The sequence below is a fragment of the Hesperophylax consimilis genome, chromosome 3, assembly GCF_061612785.1.
Source record: "Hesperophylax consimilis isolate HC1 chromosome 3, BYU_Hcon_1.0, whole genome shotgun sequence".
Taxonomy (NCBI): Eukaryota; Metazoa; Arthropoda; class Insecta; order Trichoptera; family Limnephilidae; genus Hesperophylax; species Hesperophylax consimilis.
Genome location: NC_142838.1, coordinates 3,473,734 through 3,495,380, shown reverse-complemented (window position 1 = coordinate 3,495,380; position 21,647 = coordinate 3,473,734). Strand labels below are relative to the sequence as shown.

At 34.9% G+C, this 21,647-nt stretch overlaps 2 protein-coding genes across 2 annotated transcripts in view; one reads left to right on the top strand and one right to left on the bottom strand.

Moving 5' to 3' along the window:
- SMC1 (structural maintenance of chromosomes 1) overlaps positions 1 to 4,958 on the top strand; it is a 17,450-nt gene extending 12,492 nt beyond the window's left edge. Inside the window, exons 20-24 of the mRNA XM_089647452.1 lie at positions 4 to 148; positions 326 to 505; positions 2,019 to 2,197; positions 2,426 to 2,603; positions 4,760 to 4,958. Coding sequence (XP_089503578.1) covers positions 4 to 148; positions 326 to 505; positions 2,019 to 2,197; positions 2,426 to 2,603; positions 4,760 to 4,819 — 742 coding nt within the window. The 3' untranslated portion in view covers positions 4,820 to 4,958. The remainder of the gene's footprint in view (positions 1 to 3; positions 149 to 325; positions 506 to 2,018; positions 2,198 to 2,425; positions 2,604 to 4,759) is intronic.
- On the bottom strand, positions 4,880 to 21,647 carry LOC149424846 (UPF0235 protein C15orf40 homolog). The gene is made up of 4 exons (XM_089647462.1): positions 21,367 to 21,647; positions 20,930 to 21,029; positions 20,378 to 20,505; positions 4,880 to 5,123 (listed from the first exon to the last, which is right to left on the bottom strand). Exons 1-4 carry the CDS (start codon positions 21,601 to 21,603, stop codon positions 5,025 to 5,027), a joined length of 564 nt encoding a protein of 187 aa, XP_089503588.1. The 5' UTR covers positions 21,604 to 21,647; the 3' UTR covers positions 4,880 to 5,024.

Genomic DNA, 21,647 nt, shown 5'->3' with positions numbered 1-21,647 from the left:
CAGAATCCGTATAGACTACAGTACGCTGCCTGAAAACTTGAGAGAACTGGACGAATCGGATGACATCAAGAAAATGGCTGATAAACTATTGAAATCCATTTCAAACTTGACTCAGACTGTTGACAAAATCCAGGCTCCAAATATGAGGGTAAGTTGTACTTATTATGTAATAGCATTCATCCTTCACTGTACCGAAAATTAATACATATTATTCTTTTTCTGCAGGGATAAATCTGTTCTGACTTACAAGGATAAAATAAAATTGAGACAAATCTTCAAAACTGACAAAAAATGTCTAAAAATATAATATTGTTTTGGTTTACAGGCAATGCAGAAACTAAATGAAGTGCGCGAAAAGGTATCAATGACAAACAAGGCTTTCGAGACGGCCCGCAAGAAAGCACGTAAAGCTAAAATTGCCTTTGAAAAGGCAAAGAAAGAACGGCATGACATGTTCATCAAATGCTTCGACCATGTGGCCAATGAAATCGACCCCATTTATAAGGTAAGGAAATTCATCCAAAAGTCGAGTAAAGATAAAATAAATCAAAAAGGATCGACGTGTTTAAAAACTTTTTCTTTTTTCGCCAGGATAAATGTAAATTTGCAATAGTAATTTTTTTTTACTTTAATTTAATTATTGAAAAAATATAAATATGTATTTATTTAATTTATTGTACAACAGACTTGCCAACTGGACCCATTTACATTACAAGATTTCATATTTAACATTTGGGAAGATGGTGTACAAAAAAGGTTTAGGGTTATTTATGCTAGTCGCACAAGAGCGCTATGCTCCTCTGACATATTTGGGCTTGGTCTGTTTCACCAAATCGCTCGTAATACAATCCCATTCAGAACGTATAAGCGAGAGATATGGCGAAACAGGCCAAGCCCACAAGTATTTAGTTTGGTGTGGAATCCGTACGCCACTAGCAACTCCAGTTTATCCAACTTAACCAGTAGAATGCTGATGGGTCTCTGGAGAACATGCGAGCATTCTAATATTTTCCATTTTAGAATAATTTGCGATTCGATTTTAACCTTAATACTTGAAAAATGTATAAAAAAAAAAATCGGCATCGTTTGGGCTAGTAAAACTTTAGATTCCACTTTTCATTTTTATGAATGGAGCCCCTCTGAAGGCAATTTGTATGGATATTTCAGGTGACTAATTATTGTTTATAATAATTTGTTATCCTCTGTGCTCTGCATAAAAAACCTTATCTAATAAACATTAGTTTATCATTAAAAAAATTATAATATTCACAAGTCAAAATATTTCACGAACAAATGTAGATATAATGTCTCGACGCCATCTAGTGGGAAATTTAGCACTAACAAAGCCTTTCCTTCAAAAATAAAGTTGGTTGTTTACAAGTGAAAAAATATTTATAACAAGCAGTAATTGTTGATTGAAATACTAGTACATATGAGGCGTGTTGAAACAAAGACAGCAATCTCCACTTCTTTTCATTTTGAGTAAAATGCAATAAACGTTTTTTTTTGTATTTTTCCAATACCTTATGTATCACACCAGCTGTTCACACTTTGTATGGGGTGGCGGTTTTAAATATCATATTTCTGGGTCTCTGATTGGCTCAAACAAAAACTGCTGTTTTTGTTCCGTAACCTGAAGGAAATCGCCATGTTTGTTGTGGAACTAAATATTAAAATTCAAAAATGTATGGAATATTGTCGTTTATGCTCCGAAACCTTTGCAGCAGTCGATAGTATTTTTGATTCTCTATCCATCGCCATATCTAACTCATTTTACACCAATGGTGGAGATTGCTGTCTTTGTTTCAACACGCCTCATATTGACTTATTTGGCTGTTTGGGAATTAGCCGACATAGCTCAGTGGTCCAGAGCACCTGACCGGACTTCTGAAGGCGCGGGTTCAATTCCCGTCGGCGTAATTTATTTATACTCAGGAGATATTTTCAATTTGTATGGATATTTCAGGCGACTAATTATTGCTTATAATAATTTGTAAATATGTATGTTTTATTTTTAGTCTCTAGCAATGAACCAATCTGCTCAGGCCTTCTTGGGTCCTGAGAACCCGGAAGAACCCTATCTGCATGGAATCAATTACAATTGTGTTGCTCCGGGAAAGCGTTTCCAGCCCATGTCCAACTTATCTGGAGGAGAGAAGACTGTAGCAGCGCTGGCAATGCTATTTGCCATTCACAGGTTTGTTCATTTCACATTCAGTTTCACAATGGCAAATGAACTGTAGTTCTTAGTGAACCAACCTACTAAATAGTTCATTTCACATTCAGTTTCACAATGGCAAATGAACTGTAGTTCTTAGCGAACCAACATACTAAATACCTTCAATGAAATCATTGTTGTACACTATTAACACATTGTTTGTATTATGTAGAATTTCTGTGAATATGGGAAATGATTCTTTTTCAGCTATCATCCTGCGCCATTCTTCCTTCTGGACGAAATAGACGCTGCTCTGGATAACACCAACATTAGTAAAGTGGCCAAATATATCAGAGGAAAGACGGTTAATCTACAGACCATTGTTATCTCTCTGAAGGAAGAGTTCTATGGCCATGCTGATGCCCTGGTTGGCATCAGTCCTGAGGTAAACATTGTATAAAATGTCTGATTTTGTAACTAGTAATTCTTGGTGGAATTCCATACCAGTATAATTTATAATAAAAACCAGTCTGAAGATGGACATGATTGTCTGAAACCGGTTCAGTCACTTAAAATAAAAACGGAATAAAGTTTCAAATTGCTTTTCATTATGCAATATACATATAGTCTCTATATAATCCAAACAATTAAAAATCAAACCTTTTCGGTTTAACCATAGACATTCAAATTGATAGACCAGCCAATCGGGGAAAGGGGAACAAATGAAGTTGCGCAAGAGGAAGCACCACCGTCTCCCTCTTTTTGAATTATCAATAAATGAATCTCGCAGTATACAGGCAACTCACATTGTCACTATTCATTCTTCTAAAATAAAATCTGCTTACGAATTACTAGTCTTTTTTTTACAATGGTGCGCAAATTACCAGATGTGTAAAAAATTACAAATCCTAAATCGGATAAACAAAAGTTTGGGCTTGTTCATAAAATTGTATAGTTTGTTACATTTAGTCATTTTAAAAATGTGTTATAATTTACCCACCTCACTCATTTTTAGCATTGACGCCAGGCGGTTTGTTTAAAAACGTACATTCAAATCCTGCCCAGAAAAGTCCCACTGTGGACTGCGCTGCAAACCTTTGGCTTACTTTAGCGAACATTACTTTTCTGCGCACGGTCTGGTTATTTCAGTGTGCGCTCTTCGACGATCAATGTACTGTTGTAGTTTATTAAAATCATTCTCTAACCCTCAAATATATGATCACTTGGTTACCTCGATCTCATCAAAATGACACCCAGATTTCATGTTAGGGAAGGTCTATCACTTTGGAAGTCTATGGGTTTAACAAATTTTCAGATTACTGGAATCTTTAACAAACATCTGGATTTTGGGAACAAACTTGAGAATTAGTCATTTTCTGAAACCTTTTAACGTACATAGTCGAAAAATTTATTTTGACCTTTCAAATATACTGTGGATTTGCCAATGTTATATTCCCTCGCTAACTCTGTCGTTCAACTCTCTCCACTAAGGCCTGGTATATCAGTTGCTTTTAAGCTCGGCTTGGTTGCAACATCGAGCTTAGCAATTACTGTTATCGCGATGTTTCAAAATGTTAACGACTGTAATTTTAATTCAATAGTTAATTTTTGATAAATTTATTACTTCAATTAGCATGCGAGGAATACTAGTTGTGTCTTTAATCCCCCAGGCTTATGGAATATTTTTGAACACATGAATAAAGTGATGAAATACGCTCTCATATTTAATTATTAGAAATAAATATTTAAAAGTGGTTAACGTTATGTTTTTTGGAACTAACATTACTGATGAATAAATAAAAACATACATTTTATTAGACAAATTTATTACAAACCTTATTGTCACATTTTTTTTTTTCGTTGTTTCTTATAAAATTATTTTTTTTCCAAATTGTGGATGCACATTTTAATTCTTCTGTGGTTAATTTCTAGATTTCAATATAAAGCGTTGTGATTTCTATTTCTCACCGTGACAATAAGGCCCCATTCACTATACATTCCGGCTGTGCGTTTTGCTGCTAGCAGCCAGCCAAAATGTACAACGTCTGGAGTTGACGTGCATCCAAAATCGTGGCTGGGCTTGCTGGCTGCCAAGCAAAACACACACCTGGATGTATAGTGAATGCTGTCTATAAGGGTTCCATGATATTTCATCAAAATGAAAATTCAACACGCCTTTAAAAAAGTGATATAGAGTCATTAAAAGTTATGAAACAAAAACTAGGTTTAATAGTTACCTATGTAAAGTAGTTTTTGTTTCATCACTTTTTGTAGGTGCGTTAAATCGTCATTTTGATGATATATCCGGTCATCGTCTATAAGAGATCCAATTGTTCTCAAAAGCGAACAAATAGCCCGAGGGGTTACACTTGTACACTTTTTCCTTCAATTTTTAACATCTTGGGTTTTCCACCCACTTCACCCTCCATTACCCGGAGTTTCGGATTACAGAGACTTCACCATACTCGTGTAAACATTTTAATTTTAAGCTTACAGAATTATTTGAAACTGGGCAATAAATTTTAACAAACTTTGATATTTGTTGAATTTTTTTATAGTTTAATTTATTGGTATTGAATTAAATGTTATTTTCTTTTATAGCCTGCAGATTGCCTCGTTAGTGATGTCCTACTGTTGGATCTCGAACCTTTCCAGGATTAAGAAGTCCACAAGTATTAAAAATTCCTTTTGTATGAAGAATCTCCATACAATTTTTCTTTATTTGTTTTAAGCTTCTATAACATCATCTTCTTTATAATATGTATTTCTAATTAACAATAAAACCCTTTATTTAATGAAACCATTGTCTTTCTCTTGAATATCCCGCACAAAGTATTTTGCCAGCGAGTGTAATTAGAGTATTACATTATCTGTTGCCGATTACTTCATTGAGTTTCACAAGAATTTCCCCTGGCTGGAGAACTCCTTTTGAAATCATTATCACCTTTTGCCGTGATCTGCTACCCTGAAAATATGTAAAAGAAGCAAATAATATATAGATACTGAAAATCAACTGACAAGTTTTTTAGGGGTAACAAATAATTATTCAGTATTCAATTTATGGCAGTAAATTTAAAGGCTTATCTTTAGACATCAATTATTTTATATATGCACTATCAAAATGATGAAATATGTATGCACTTTCAATGCCTAAGTACATGGTAAAAACGGGAATATTTTGTCTTTTGGAACAGGCTCCTGATGGCGGTAAAGTTGATTGGTATGCTAATACATATATTTGTTTGGGTTATTTTACAGGGTGGCCACAGACCTGGAAAACCGGGAATTATCAGGGAAATGTCAGGGAATTTTAAAATATTCTTAAAATATCAGGGAATTCCAAAAATAAAACGAAATTCGTTATTTACGATTTGTGAAGTCCCAAAGTTGTGTTTTATTACTTTTACTTGCGGCGTGTGTAACAAAAGATATGCCGACAAAGACAAACTAGATAAGTAGGTATTTTTTATTATTATTTTCGTAAATAGCCCTTGCAACACAATCATGTCGTAAACCACCCGCCTTGGTTTTTCCCATATACTATGTAGGTGCGAAATCTGTAAAGAAAAAGCTAGAAAAGTTACAACAAAGTGTCTAAAGGGTCGGACACCCAGTACGGTCGTAATAAAATTTAAAGATCATCATTATCAACATTTTTACCAAGTGACAATACAGTAGAACCTCGTTAATTCGAAATCCACGGGACATCAAAAATCAAATTTCGAATTAACGAATTCCCACGTAATTCGAATTTTTATGAAAAAAAAAAAAAAAAAAATACGCCGAAAATCGATTTTCTCGGCCGCCTCTTCAAATACGGGTGGTATTTTAGTTGTAAATTCGTTTTAATACCAATTATTTCTTTATTTTCGCGGCCGATTACCGTAGCGGCGGGCCCTTTAAATTCAGATATTCGCAATAAATTCGTAAAAATGCTATATTTTTACGCGTAAATCGAGATTTCGCTGCCGATTAGGGTCGCGGCCTACCCTTTAAATTGAGATATTCGTAAAAATACGATATATTTCCGCGTAAATCGAGATTTCGCGGTAATTTTCCGTCGCAGCCGGCCCATTATTTCAAATATCTGAATTTAAATTCGTAAAAATACGATATATTTCCGCGTTAAACGAGAATTCGCGGCCGGCTCTTAAAATTCAGATTCGAAAAAAATTCGCAAAAATACGATATATTTCCGTGTAAATCGAGAATGCGCGGCCGATTTCCGTCGCGGCCGACCCTTTAAATTAAGATATTTGATGTAAATTCGTAAAAACTATGAAATATTTCCGCGTAAATCGAATTTTATCGGCAGTTTTTCCTCGCGGCCGGCCTTTTAAGTTCAGATATTTGAAGTAAATTCGTAAAAATATGTCATATTTCTGTGTGAATCGAAATTTTTCGGCCGATTTCCGTCGCGCCGTATTTTTTAACTCGGATATTCGAAGTAAAGTTGGTAAAAATACGATATATTTCCGCGTAAATTGAAATTTCGCGTCCGATTTCCGTCGCGGCGGGCCCTTTAAAATTCAGATATTCGAAATAAATTCGTAAAAATACGATATATTTACGCGTAAATCGAGATTTCGCGGCCGATTTCCGTCGCAGCGGGCTATTTAAATTCAAATATTCGAAATAAATTCGTAAATATACGATACATTTATGCGTAAATCGAAATTTTGCGGCCGACCCTTTAAATACAGATATATTTGGTGTAAACTCGTAAAACTACGACATATATCCGCGTAAAACGTATTTTCTCGGCCCTTCAAACTCGGATATTCGAAATAAATTTGAAAAAACACAACATTCCACTGTAAATCGATTCAGATTTACAAAATAATAATACTAATTAGGACGATGTAGGTAAAACGCCGAAAAATGTATTTTTCCACGTAAAAATACATTTTTCGGCGTTTTACCGCCACGGCTGACTTTTAGATTCAGATTTACGAAATATTATGATTTATTTTCGCAAAAATCAAATTTTTTCGAATTTCACGAACAAATTTTCGTGCGCGGACAAAAATAAATTTCGAATTACGAATTAACGAATTTCGAATTAAAAAAAAATTTCTGCGGAAATTTTTTTGGCGATAATTTCGAATTACGCGTTTTTTCGAATTATCGGGGTTCTACTGTACTTACTTTTGTTTATTTGTCTATTTTTGTCTGGTCTTTTCATTTGTACACAAATTGTCTTCAGGCGAAATATCATAAATTTGTAATAAGTGTATTTTGTTTTGAATAGATCATTGTGGTGCAAGGAAATAATAAATGCTTTAGATGACGGAATTCCCTTTATTTATGTATCTGTTCTAATTTTCTGGCGTAGATGAAAATCGTGTTTCAAAAATAAAATTTTGAACGATATGTCCTTATACCAAATAAAACACATCAGGGAAAAATATAGAAACTGCCCTGGAAAACCTGGAATTATCAGGGAATTTTGAAATCCGTTTTTTGTGGCCACCCTGTTTTATTTCATACGAGAGTCAATAGTGAGCGCAATGATCTCATGGTTCAGTCAGATAAGGATTCTGCACGGGGCCATCACTTCAAAGGCCCTTTATTGTCCCTCTGCAGTAAAAATTAAAAGACAAAAACTTTTTTCGGGGATATTCGAAATCAAAGATTTTTGAATATTTTAAATAATCAGGTTTTTTTGTCGTTGTGCATGTTAAAGTATGAACAAATTAAAGTATGCTTTTCCTAGTGTAAATAAAGAGAAAAAATGTACGTATTGCTGTAGTTGGGACAAGGAGCGCTAGTGCTGTGGTTGGGACTAATGGGGCCCGCCAAGGGGCTTCGGTGCTGCGGTAGAAACTAAATGATTCCTGTGTCGGGACGACTGAGCTGAGGCTGGGACCAAAAGGGCCATGTTGGGAGCGCCTGTACTGTGCTTGAAACATGAGGCTATCAAATAACGGGGTGTTTAGATACCAGTTTCAGGCTAGGAAGGCCTGGAGCCTCCCATGTACGGGCAGTTGGCGATGGGGCTTTCACTCACTTACAGGTCGATATGCCTCTGCTAGCAGCAAAAATAATGGCAGAACGTAATTTAATGTGTACATATACAATATTCACAAATGTTTTTTATATGCTATAATTACCTAGCATTATGCAGATGATAAAAAAATATACTTAGTTATGAAATCAATCAACGACTGCATTAAACTTCAAGAGGACCTCAATCGTCTTTTTGTCTATTGCGAATTAAACAAACTTGTTATTAACATCGCAAAATGCAATAAATTAACATTTACACACTGAACGGCACACACATCAATGAAGTAAAATATATCAGGGACCTTGGGGTAACACTGGATGTTAAATTAAACTTTATTGAACACACTGATGACATCATTAACAAAGCCAATAAAATGCTGGGATTTATAATTCGCATAGCAAAACCCTTCCACAACATAAACACTCTATATTCCCTTTACACCTCATATATTCGCCCGCACTTGGAACACTGTAATCCGATCTGGACTCCTCTATACTAAGCACCCTCTATATCGAAAGAATAGAAAGAATTCAAAAAAATATTTTCGAACACATAAATTATAAACTAAACTTACACTTCTCAAATTATACCAAATCGATTAAATTTCATAATTTTAACTCCCTCCAAACATGGCGTCTAATTTTTGATCAAATCTTATTGTTTAAAATCCTAAATAATGGTCTGGACTCACCAGAACTTACCAATTTAATAAATCTTAATATTCTGTCTAGATCAACCCGACAATCTGATTTATTTTATCTACCCTCGTGTAGAACAAACATTCGAAAAAATTCCCCAATTCCTCGTATATGTGCACAATATAATACATAATTTTACAGCATTGACATTTTTGGGAATAACCTAAAGAAATATCGATATGAAGTAATGCGTACGATCGATTATTAATATGAGAGTATGTTATGTATCGGGAGCATCTCCTATCCTCTTCCTATTTTCCTCTTCCTCTCCCCTTCCTTTAACACCGAATCACCGCAATCTCATTAAAACGATTGGGGCTAACGACTACGCACACTGAAACATGGTTTGAGGTTATGACACAGTTTATTCATGGCACCCTTGGGCTTATACAATCCAACTAGAATTTAACTGGGTTCAAACTTTCTCTCTGCTTTCATTTCAAAATTACAGGGTTTAAGGCTCATTTTTTTTCTTCATTAACCCTACACAAGAGGCACTGAGAAAAATAATTTCCTATATATCCTAATAATCTCACCTTTGGGAATGCCGTGTGGAGGGTCTTTTTGGAGGGGAGGGGGAAGGAAAAACTTATGAGGGGTGGATAGGAATTTAGGGATGTAATGGATAGGGATACAACTCTGCTAAATCACCGGCCGTAGCAAACCACTTGTGCTGACCTACGGCAGAGGTGTTGGTTATCCAATAGACGGTTCCTGGGGTGGCGGTACCCAAACCCGCCTCCCAAACTGGAATGCACAATGGCGGGCTGCAAATCACATCTTAGCTTATGTAAGGATGTGGGTCATCCGACGCCTTTGTTGTTGGCACATAATTTAAATGTCTGGGCTCATGGCACCATTCCGATTTAGGTCAATGGAAACCCGTCAGTATGGGGACTACGGGTGGAGTCGGCATTACGGTGCTGGAATCCATATATCCCTAATGCGTGAACTTGTTAATTGTTCGGATAGCAACGGTTCACTGGGCTTGCAACGCTAGCGTGAATGCGGACTAGTTTGACAAATTGGCAGTCGTGTAGGGATAGTTTTTAAGTTCATTCACAAAGCACAAACTGCAGAAGTACACTAGATATTCTTGAACACACCACAAAGAAAATTGTAAAATTGACATCCAATAATAAATAAATAGTCGCACAAATTTACATTTTCCAAATGACCATTACGCTTGAACAATGAACAAAAAAAAATGTTTTTTATGCCACCAGAGACCCGTTCTAAGGGCAACAATAAAATAAAATAATTTTCTTATGATAAATTAGAAACCGAATAAATTATGCACTGATGAATGTGCAAAGTTTGCTGAACACAAAGATTTAGAATTTTCTCAAAGAACGACCCTCAAAATGTCAAGCTCAGTGAAACTCGTATCACAGAAGAAACAAGTTGAAATAAAATTTAAAATAAAACTATATACGAGGCGTATCCAGAAAGTAAGTGTACTGAGGGTCTCACGACCGAATGAATTTTATTTTCGACATGTAGGCTACACTTCCGTGTAGCCTGACTCTTCCCCTCCGCAACGAGACCAGTTCAAGGTCAGTACGTTGAGAAGTGTCGACGCGACAAAACGTTTCGTGAAAAATGTCAATCCAATCTCCCGCCAAGTGCGAAATACGCGGCGTCATCCGTTATCTCCTTTGAAAGGGAAAACCTCCGTTTGAGGTTTATAATGAGGTAAAAACTGAATATGGTGATAAAGCTATGAATCGTACGAGTGTGTACAAGTGGTATCGCGAATTTAAAAACGGACGTACATCTGTGCATGATGATCAGAGGAGCGGAAGACCTTCAATTGTGACACAATTTCAGCCAAGAAAATCATGGCATCCGTGTTTTGGGACTGTCAAGGCATAATTTTGATTGAATATCTGCCTCAAGGGGAGACCATCAACTCTGCAAGATACTGTGAGACCCTAAAAAAATTGCGAAAGGCGATTCAAAACAAGAGGAGAGGCACATGCTGACAAAGGGAGTCAGCCTGCTGACCGACAATGCCAGACCACACACGGCCAACGCCACGAAGGAACTGCTTGCCTCGTTTAAATGGGATGTCCTGAACCACCTTGCACATTCCCCTGACCTAGCACCTTCAGATTAGTATCTCTTTATCTCCCTGAAGCTGTACATGTGTGGAAAAAGGTTTTCAACGGACGAGGAGGTAAAGGAGGAGGTGGAGAAGTGGACGAAGGGGTTGGCGGGAAACTACTTCGAGGAAGGCATCAAAAAGTTGATGCCCCGCTTCACCACCTGCATTGAGAGGAATGGCGACTATGTCGAAAAATAGCTTACATATGTATTACGGTAACCATGTAATTTTTTTGTTTCAATAAACCAATTTGTAACCTACAAAAATTCAGTACACTTACTTTCTGGATACGCCTCGTATAAGGAAATAAGATGAAACTCAAATAGCCCCCATTCACAAGCGGAGTAATAGTATAACTGGGAGAAATTATAATTTTTGTAACAATATCCAGAAAACACTCAAATTTTGTGTGGATAGTAATAAAAATTAGGAAAGAGTTTTTTTTGCGAGAAAACACAGATACAGATATGTAGTAATTAACAAGACAATAGAAAACATTAACCGGAGAAATCGAACGCATCCTATTACTCACAGATATATGTATTAGCAGCAGTGTATAATATTTTCAATTTGAGAAGCGGGTATGAGAACCATTTATAGGATAGCCAACACAAACAACCAGTGCAATTATTGAGCTTGTGTCAATAATCATTAACATGAACATGAATCAAATGTTAAAATATTAAAATTACAGATCACAGCATCATAAATGCAGGATGATAAAAAAAAAGAAACAGTAAAAATATTAGAATAAATTTATATTAGAAGACATTTCGAAAGATCGGATCTGCTTAGTACAAAAGTGAAAGATTTTTAGTATAAAATAATAATGTTGACCTAGGAATAGGTGAAGTAAATTTTATTATATAAATAAATATATGTCATTATCGTCAACAGTTTTACAGTTTGCATAAAATATTGTACTTTCTTTGATCCTGTGCAGGACAAAGTTAACATCGTCTTTGTATTGCCTTGGCAGGTAAATCTAGCACTTCATTTAAAACAGTATCATCGCTCGTGCGACTTGTCCTTGGAATAGATTTTTCAAACAATTCTCAACCGCATGGCTGTGGTTTGTGAAAATCAACACCACTTTCTTTTCTCATTTTAATGTTATTTATATAAGTCCATGGCTAACTTTCTATTAAAGATTTTTCGTCTACTTTGGTCATTTGAATGCCATTCTGGATATTTTTTGATCCAAATAACATAAGCTTTCAAGGCAGCCATTTCTAAAATATCCATAAATATACGAAATAGACCTAATGCAGGAATATTCCTTTGTCATTTTGTCACCAGTATCTACAGCCCCATTATAATGTAATATTATAATGTAATGTAATTATAATGTAATATTATTTTAGGCTTTTTTGTCTCAGTTTCCGAAATTCTGTCATCGTGGAACTCAGTTGAAAGCATAGCATGTGCTCCCTTTTTTACTGCACATAAGATAAAATTGTTAGTGCATCAGTGAAACCAAAATATACTGTGTAAACTCCCTTTGCGGAGATTCTTTAGGGATTTCTCTTTTATTAGACCTTAATGTGCCAGACAGCATCAAATTATTTTCCAATAATTTATTTGCGGAGGTATTGATGTGAAAAAGTTGTCTGTCGTAACAGGTCTTCCAGATGTTGCTACCAAGACATGTGACGACTCGTTACCCTTGATTTATTTCTCGAGCATTGCCAATTTTACACATATATACTTGTGAGTTCAGAATATAAGCTGTTTTGGCATCAGCCGCCACCCATATTTTAACTCCATTGTATACACAAAAAGGCCATAATCCCCGGTACGTAACCAAACATTGTCAACGGTAATGTGTGAATGCGGGAAGTAATTAATTGTAAAAGTTGCAATGAATTTTTTTTTTTTTTTTGTAATTATTTTTTATTTTTAATAATATGTTTACATGGTACATAATTCATTTTACATCTAGGGTCTTTTTACTACTCTTCCATTGAAAGCATTTGCTTGTGTATGGAAGGGGAGTGTACATAAATGTTGTTGTTAGTTAGTACTTAAATAATTCATTGTACGTAAATGTATGTTTGCTGTAGTATTTTTTTTGATAGTAGTGAAGGATAATATATTAATTTATTAAATTTTAAAAAAAGAAAGGAAGTTATGGAAAACTAAGGATATTTGTCAGATTAATTAAGTGACAGTAGTTTTTTTTTCTTCAGAATATTTTTAAAGTGTCTCTTGACAGAGGAGCAGTATTCGGGTTTTATCATTAATGCTTCTGATTTCTTCTGGTAGACGATTGAAAAAAGTTCTTCCCTGGTAAGTATAATGATGTTGTGCAAAAGACATATTTAGTTTTGGGCATAGAAAAACATGTCTAAGTCGCGTTCTGTTTTCATTTAAAAATTGATATTTATCTTTTTCTTTTATAATTTGGATTAATGAGTTTTTAATATATAGGTCTTTAAATGTAGGTACTTGAAATTCTTCAAACAGGCGTTCTGTTGGGTAGTCAAAGGATTTTTTTAATATAATTTTAATAATTGTTCTTTGTATAATTTCAATTGGAAGAAGGTTACATTTATACGCGGATCCCCAACTAATAATAGCGTATTGTAAAGTGGATTGAACTAAGGCATAGTAAATTAAATATAGATTTTTTATCGACAGAAAGTTTCTAATTCTTAAAAATATATATATTAATTTTCTAATTTTGTTTACTACTTGACATATTTGTTCCTTCCATTTCAGATTTTAATCAATAATTACTCCTAGATATTTAATTTTATTTGTTGTTTTTAGTACTGTACAGTTTGATTTGCAATAGTTTTGGCTGTGAATTTTAGTATTATTATGTATGACAATGTTAAAATTTTTAGGAGTATCATTTGTATGGATTGCAAATGGAATTACAAATTTCTTTTCTTTATTAAGTGACAGTAAATTAGTGTCGAAAAAATTCTTGAGCGTGTTGATGTCTTCTGTGGCCTTTAATTCTACATTTTCCCAAGTCTTATCACTTATTATTAATACTGTATCATCGGCGTATGATGTAATTTGACCATGTAAAGGTTGAAAAAAAATATTGTTTACATATATAGTAAATAGAATTGGTCCAAGCACTGTACCTTGGGGGGTTCCAAAGCTTGTAATCTCTTGATCACTATTAACACGATTGATTTTTACTACTTGTAAAAAGTTAGTCGGTGATCCATTTAATCGCATTGCCTTTTATGCCGATATTATTGAATTTTTTTAATAGCATCTCATGGGATATGCTATCGAATGCCTTTCTAAGGTCAATAAATATACCCGCACATTTTTTACCTTTATCTAATGATTCATAAATGTATGAAGTTACGTTAGCAATAGCATCTTGTGTGCTGAGTGATTTTATAAAGCCAAACTGGTTTTTGTGTAATATTTTATTATTATCTAGAAAATTTACCAATTGTTTTTTTACTATGTTTTCAAAGATCTTTCCTATATTAGAAATTAGACATATTGGGCGATAATTTGTTGCTTGATGTGGATCTCCAGATTTGTAAATAGGTGAGATTATTGTGGTTTTGTAGTTCATTGGAAAAATTCCATTTGTTAAACTTAAGTTTATTAAATGAGTGATAGGTTTTATTAAGTGAGGTTTCATAGTTTTTAACATGTGTGTCGTAATAGAATCAAAACCGGGGGACGAACCTCCTTTCATATTTTCTATTATTTTCGAGATTTCACATTCTGTTGTTGTTTCAAATATTTATGTTGTTGTTTTAAATATTTTTCGTATATTGATTTGATCACTTCCAGTTTTGTTCCATTTTGTTCAATTCTTTCATGTCTGGTCACTTTGTCATCAAAACGTAAAGATAAATGCAAATCTCTCGAGATAGCAGCTGTGTCAAAAAATTGCAGGTCATTGATTGTCCACAATTCTTTCAGTGGCATCTTTCTGCAACGATTTCTCCCAGCAGCGAGCAATAGACCGATAAAAACTTTAATTTCATCTGTTGAAATTAATGCATCATTGGCTGTACCTTTATTTTCTCTCACACAAAAATGTTAAATTTTGGTAACTATTTGCGAGATAATTTCATCAGCAATAAATAACGAAAATGAGTCTCCAATGGATGAAATTTTGTCGCTTTCATCCGTAAAGCCAGGACGAGAGTTAACAATATTATGTTGCCTACTGCGGGATTGTGTCGGAGGAACAGAGCTCCACTTGAATCCAGATTTCGAAGCAAAAGATTTCTCTTCTGTTTCTTCAGTAATCTCTCCATTATCTTCATCAGAGGTGTCGGATTCACTTTCAGAAGAACTTTCAAAAGAAACACGATCTTCGACGTCCAATGTGTTTTGAACATATTCAAATTCAAAATCACTGTTGGTCTTATCACTACCAATTTCTTCCTCTAATAACACTCGCTTACGCTCATCGCTTAAAAAAATTCTGGGCATTTTTTCACTATTGGGTAGCTATTTTATGAAATATATTATTTAAATAGTACGTAGGTTAACTTAACATCAGGCAATCAACTGAATCTGCAATCAGAGCCTGCAATCTGTAATCAGAAAAAAGTATCTAGGTTGTACCTACCCACAAAACTTTTCAATACAAAAAGATCAATATTCTCAATTTGAAAATTTATAAATCCATAAAATCACCACCTTTGATTATATGTTATTTTATTTAAATTAAAATAATTAAATAAAATAAGATTTAATAAACAAACACATTGTGAATTCGATTTTTCACATAAAAGGATTTGATCCCCTTTTTTATAATCCATGTACTCATAAGCCTAGTGCAACGCTTCTTAGAAAATATAGAAATAATGTAAAAATTTGGTCATTTTCTAAAGCGTGATGAACGAAAATTTAATGTTCATTTGTTCAAAAACTTAAATCTCCGAAATTGCTTCACCGATTGCTTCTAAATTTTGACACAACGTTTAATTTGAATACACATGTGTTTTTATACAGGGTGTATCGGCACGTACCCGACAAACTTTAACCAGCTTTTCCTTAGCACATTTGGAGTAAAAAATGTTATGGGCACTTTGCTGTCCGGTAACATTTTTTGTCATTGGCATTATTTCTCGTGTTCAACATCTGTTATTAGCAAGTGTGTCAAAAAGCGTGTTCGCTCTTTCATACACACTAAATAATAATAGCTAAAAATGAGACGAATGGTGCCATGCCATTTCGTTGTGATCGTAAAAGCGCGCTAATGTAGGTACGTACGTATATTATTCAACGAAACTCGAATAAAATATTGCCAGGTGGGTTTTCAAACTTTGACAAAGGATAAAACAGTGGTGAAAATATGAATAATAAATTTTTTATTAAAAAAAATGTTACCGGACAGCAAAGTGCCCATAACATTTTTCACTCCAAATGTGCTAAGGAATAGGTGGTTAAAGTTTGTCGGGTACGTGCCGATACACCCTGTATACCTATATTCAGGGACGGTTCTTATAATGATAATATTGGACAATATATATAGCGCCGCTTTTGTGAAATCCCTAGGTCAATTGGTTTTTGACCCCCCAAAATTATAAGCAACAATAATAATAAATTATATGCATCAAAACAACTGGTCTTATTCATAATTTATTTGAAATGTACCACGAAATAGCAGGGCTGCGAGCGGCGGCGGCGAGTGACGAGCAGTGACATCTATTGCCTCTAATAGAAGCTTTCATTCACTAGCCCATACAATACGCTGGGTCAATTTAAAGAATGTCCCCAGCTCTGGCATCTTCTGTCCCTATTCGCGCCATAGAGTAAATGACATGGCACTATGTTTTTCATCTAAGCAAAAATTAGGTACCAAAGATAATTCGACAAGCTTAGGGACTATATGTAATAAAATAAAATAAATGTCGCTTTCTGACCTATTTTTTTCCATATGAGAAACAGAGATAGATATGATTTTAATTTTGTTCATAAAATTTATGAAATTTACCGGGGCCGACATCTTACTCTGGCAAGTGAACATTTTAGCACAGCAAAATGACTTACGAACTGTGCAGTATAAGCGACCGGAATTCATTCCATTTTAGCATAGCAAAATGACTTACGAACTGTGCAGTATAAGCGACCGAAATTCAGTCATTTTAGCATAGCAAAATGACTTACGAACTGTGCAGTATAAGCGACCGAAATTCAGTCCATTTTAGCATAGCAAAATGACTTACGAACTGTGCAGTATAAGCGACCGGAAATCAGTCCATTTTTCGGCTAGTGGTCAATCATTTAATAGTGGCTAGTGGTCAATCTCATTAGGTGCAGTTCTCAGCAGACGGTAGAAGGTGGTAGGGATTCGAACTGGGGGACGCTAGGCTATGTGATGCTACTGAGCCGAAGGAAAGGTATATTTCCAGAATTTGATATAAATTATTTAATAAAAAACAACTGAGATACAGCTTAAAACACTTGTTTGTGTGACCGTGTTGTGCTTTTTAGGTGTGTTTTTCAATGTAACAATAGGGAATTCTCGTGCATTTTGTAAATAATTTATTTCAATAAAGATAATTATTTTATTATGTGCCTCTTTTTTTTCTTTTTTTTTTAAATGCATTTTCAATTTTTTGTAGTTGTTTTAAAAATTGCGTGCTATTTCGGCTCTGAAAACGGTCATGCGCCATTTTGACCGCTACGTCACACCTTTGCCGCCGCCGACGCCATCGGTATGCAGGATCTACTCGGGCCGGTCAACAGTGACGTCATCGTTCGCCCTTGAACGCTTGATCAATCACCGGGCGTTTTTAGCTGCATTGAAATATTTCGTTCGCGCCTGTTTTTAAAGTCATTATAACTTTAATAAATGATTTTTGAAAATTATAAAAACTATGTATTCTTGTGTCTGAAGTGTTTCTACATGTGAATAATTAATAATAAGTGATTTTTTGGTGTGAAGAGAATTCCCTATTGTTGTATTTGGTGAGTTTGTCCAAAGACAAAAACCATAAACGTTCCCTGATTAGTTTATTAAAATGGTGGTACATCAGATTTGGGTATTTTTTATAACCAGAGGCAGTCCGTGACTGAATTTGACAGCAATGCATTTCACTTAAAAATGGCAACATGTAATATAGGTAAATTAATTGATAACAGGAGCTGCATACCTGTAACTCCCATTTTTTTTAATATTCGTCGTTCCACGATACACCGACTGCGAAAATTGTGAACGGAAAATTAACAATCACATCAATAAAGCCATGACGCTGTTGAATAAAGTTATTTTTTAAATAACCAATTCACAGTTTTTGCCTTAACCTTACAAACACATATTAAACTAGTTAAAGTGTGGGGGTTATATTTAGGAGATATACCGTTGTGGACTTTTCTGTAGGCCTTTTTAAAATATACAATTGCGAGGTACATTATTTTGATGTATCTCATAAGGTTTAGCCAGCATTAGCAATGTAAGCACCCGAAAATAATTATTTTACAACTTGATTTCAAAACATCGACTTTCTCTACTTTCTATAATAATATGTGTATATATATATGTATATGTGTTTCTATATATATAAGCATGTATTATATATATAAACATTCCGGAAACAAATCTCTAAATGATAGTGAAAACTCTATCAAAATCCGTTGTGTAGTTTAGAAGAACTTAACACACAAACAGACAGACGTGGACAACTCCTTTGTTTTATACTATTGAGATATTCAACAATGGTTTTGGCGGGTCATCATTCTTCAAAAACAATATAATCGCATGATTCTGATTACTACTCATTTTTAAATAAGTTTTTTACAGAGCAAAACTTGCAAAAACCAGGTGCAGTTCTTAATACTGAATACATACTGTCAAGTTCGTATCTTAATTTTGTAGCTTTATAACATCTAACATTGTCAATTATTTCCAAATCCTAACTAATTCATCCCAAACATTCGTTATAACAGATGTGCAACTTATTGTCAACGATCAAGGATTCGTATGCGCATGTGCCGAGGATGCACATGAAGTCCATCACTGCTCTAACAAATGAATTGCTGTTAGGAGAGTAGTCTGTCTCCCTCATTTCAGGGTTTCAGCTACTAGAGAGAGTGCCCACATTGAGAACATGTTGTACAGGGCCCGCAGATACTTTAATAGTACACAACTGCTCACCCTGTACAAATCGCAAGTGCGCCCTACGGTCGAATTTGGCAGCCATCTCTGGTCTGGAGCCCCTAAATACCTGAAAAAAACCCTTGACTCTGTGCAGAAACGGGCGGTCCGTTTGATAGATTCCCCAATCTTAACAAACGGACTGCAATCTTTAGAGCACAGGCGTCAGGTAGGTATGCTGTCCTTGTTCTATCGGTATTACAATGGAAGATGCTCTGAGGAACTAGCGTCATTGATCCCTTCGGCACCGGTGCGTAGTCGGGATACACGCCAAACGCGCGCCCAACATTTGTACACAGTTGACACTTGTCACATGAGAACGGGTCGCTTCTACGATTCGTTCTTAAGTTCAACAGCTCGGCTGTGGAACGAACTGCCGGCCTCTGTGTTTCCTCCCTCCTACAACATGGGACTCTTCAAGACCCATGTTCACTCCTTCCTCTCCACAAAAAGACCCTCCACACAGCATCCCCAAAGATGACATAGGCCCCGAGGGAAATTATTTTCTTCAGGGCCTCCTGTGTGGAGTAAATATTAAAAAAAAAAAAAAAAATGTTATGTGACGTCACGTCTCCGGCATTTAGACATATGCACAAAATTTTTGCGCATGCATGCTGTTCATATATTGATGTTTGACACACATGTTCTCTCATCATTACTGTGCTATTATACTTTTTTTTATTGCTGTTGTTATATATCTAATGTTACTATGGATGTGCGGCAGTGCATTGCACATCTGCTTATAACACACTTTGCAGGTCATAAGTAGCAGTTACTAAAGATTGACCATCTTTAGCCTGATGTTAAATATGTTTTTTAGCAGAGTTGCAATATACTTTCCAATTTTATGAATATCAAAGGCCTGTTTTAAAGTTTTTTCTGTTCTTCATCTTCCCAAATCAAACCGCCAAATGCATGGTGAATTTTTGCTGGTTCCAAATGTGCATTAATTGATTATTTGAAATAATAAGGACAACAAAAACAGTACAGATCTAGCGAATTTTTTCCTGAGTAGACCATATTGAAAGGGATCCATTTTGGAATCTAATTTATACCAAAATCGTATTTGGTGACTTTTGCTGCAGAGGGATGATATATTTATAGTAAAATAATAAACCAGCAACTAATAAATAAAATTAAAACCAACGATAGAGTGAATATGACATATTATTTTCCAATGTAAGATACAGGCAAATCATTTTAAACGTATTTATGTGCAACGATAGTACTGAAAGTTTTTCAGAATAGTTTAGAACACCCGCCCGCAGTCCCCTGTTATACACCACTACACAAGCTATGTACTTACCTTTTCTAATGAAACATCACTCTTCCGTAAACCGAGAACTTCAGACATGTACCGAACCAGTTCAATGTTGGCTTCTCCCTCCAGAGGTGGGGCGTTTATTTGAACTCCGATTCCTTCTTCACTTATGTCTTAAATTAATAACATATAAAATACGAATTATTATTTTAACATTTATCAAATAAAATAAACTATTACTTTCCATAAAAGAACCGCCATCTTTATTAATACAGGCCGTGCTGAAGAAAATGAACTGACAGTTAAAGACACTTGTTTATATAGTAGTATAGTTAGAAGCAGGGATTAGCACCAAACCCTGTTAAACCCAGTGCAAAAGTCCGAAGTCAGGTCTCACTGTCAGTTCATCTTCTACAGCACGGCCTGTATTAATAAAAGTTGGCAGTGATACAATCGCCTCAAAGGGTTTTATGAAGGTACCCTGGGTATTGGGGTGTTGTATATATAAAATAACGTACAGCAAGAAAAGAGGCCTCCGTTATTTGTTGTTAGTTTATTGATAAAAATTTCGTACACCTTAGTACAACAATCACATACCTGTAATAGAATTTAACTTTGCTCCTGGTTTAGCCAGTATTTTTAACAAAATATTGCCATTTTTATCTTCAGTTATTGAACTGCATACCGTCTGTTGAATCTGAAATAAGAAAATTAACATATTTTCGAAATTGGGTTATTATAAAAACAAAAGATAAAATTCAACAGACTTCAAGGTAAATAAGGACACGCTTAATACACACTTTTTTTACACTCTGTAGTAGTTAGTAAGTAGTTACGAGAAGTGCAGAACCCTAAACACCTATTTTTTCAATGAAATAGCTACCTAAATGCATTACTTTCCATTTCTGGAAAATGAAAGATTTACTTCTCATTATCTAACTGATATAAAGTGTTTTCAAATATATGGTGTTTTCAAGTATAAGCGTGATTTTATCACCCTGTTTTTGTATGTTTAACAAATTCAATAACATCACCTCTTTCTCCACCGAATTTTTTGATTTCTTCGATTCGGCTTTGGATTTCTTCGATTTCGACATCAAACTAGGTATAGTGCACAAAGCACGTAAATTGGTAGAAGTTTTTTCTAATATGCTAACTATCATTACTTTACCTTCAAAACTCAAAACAACATTGTCCATAAATAAACCAATCACACATTGTCTAATAATTATATTCAGGTTTTTGTAAATTGCCGGTATTGCCACAACCATGCTACAACTGTCAGATCATAAATAAATGTGTCATGTGTCAGATC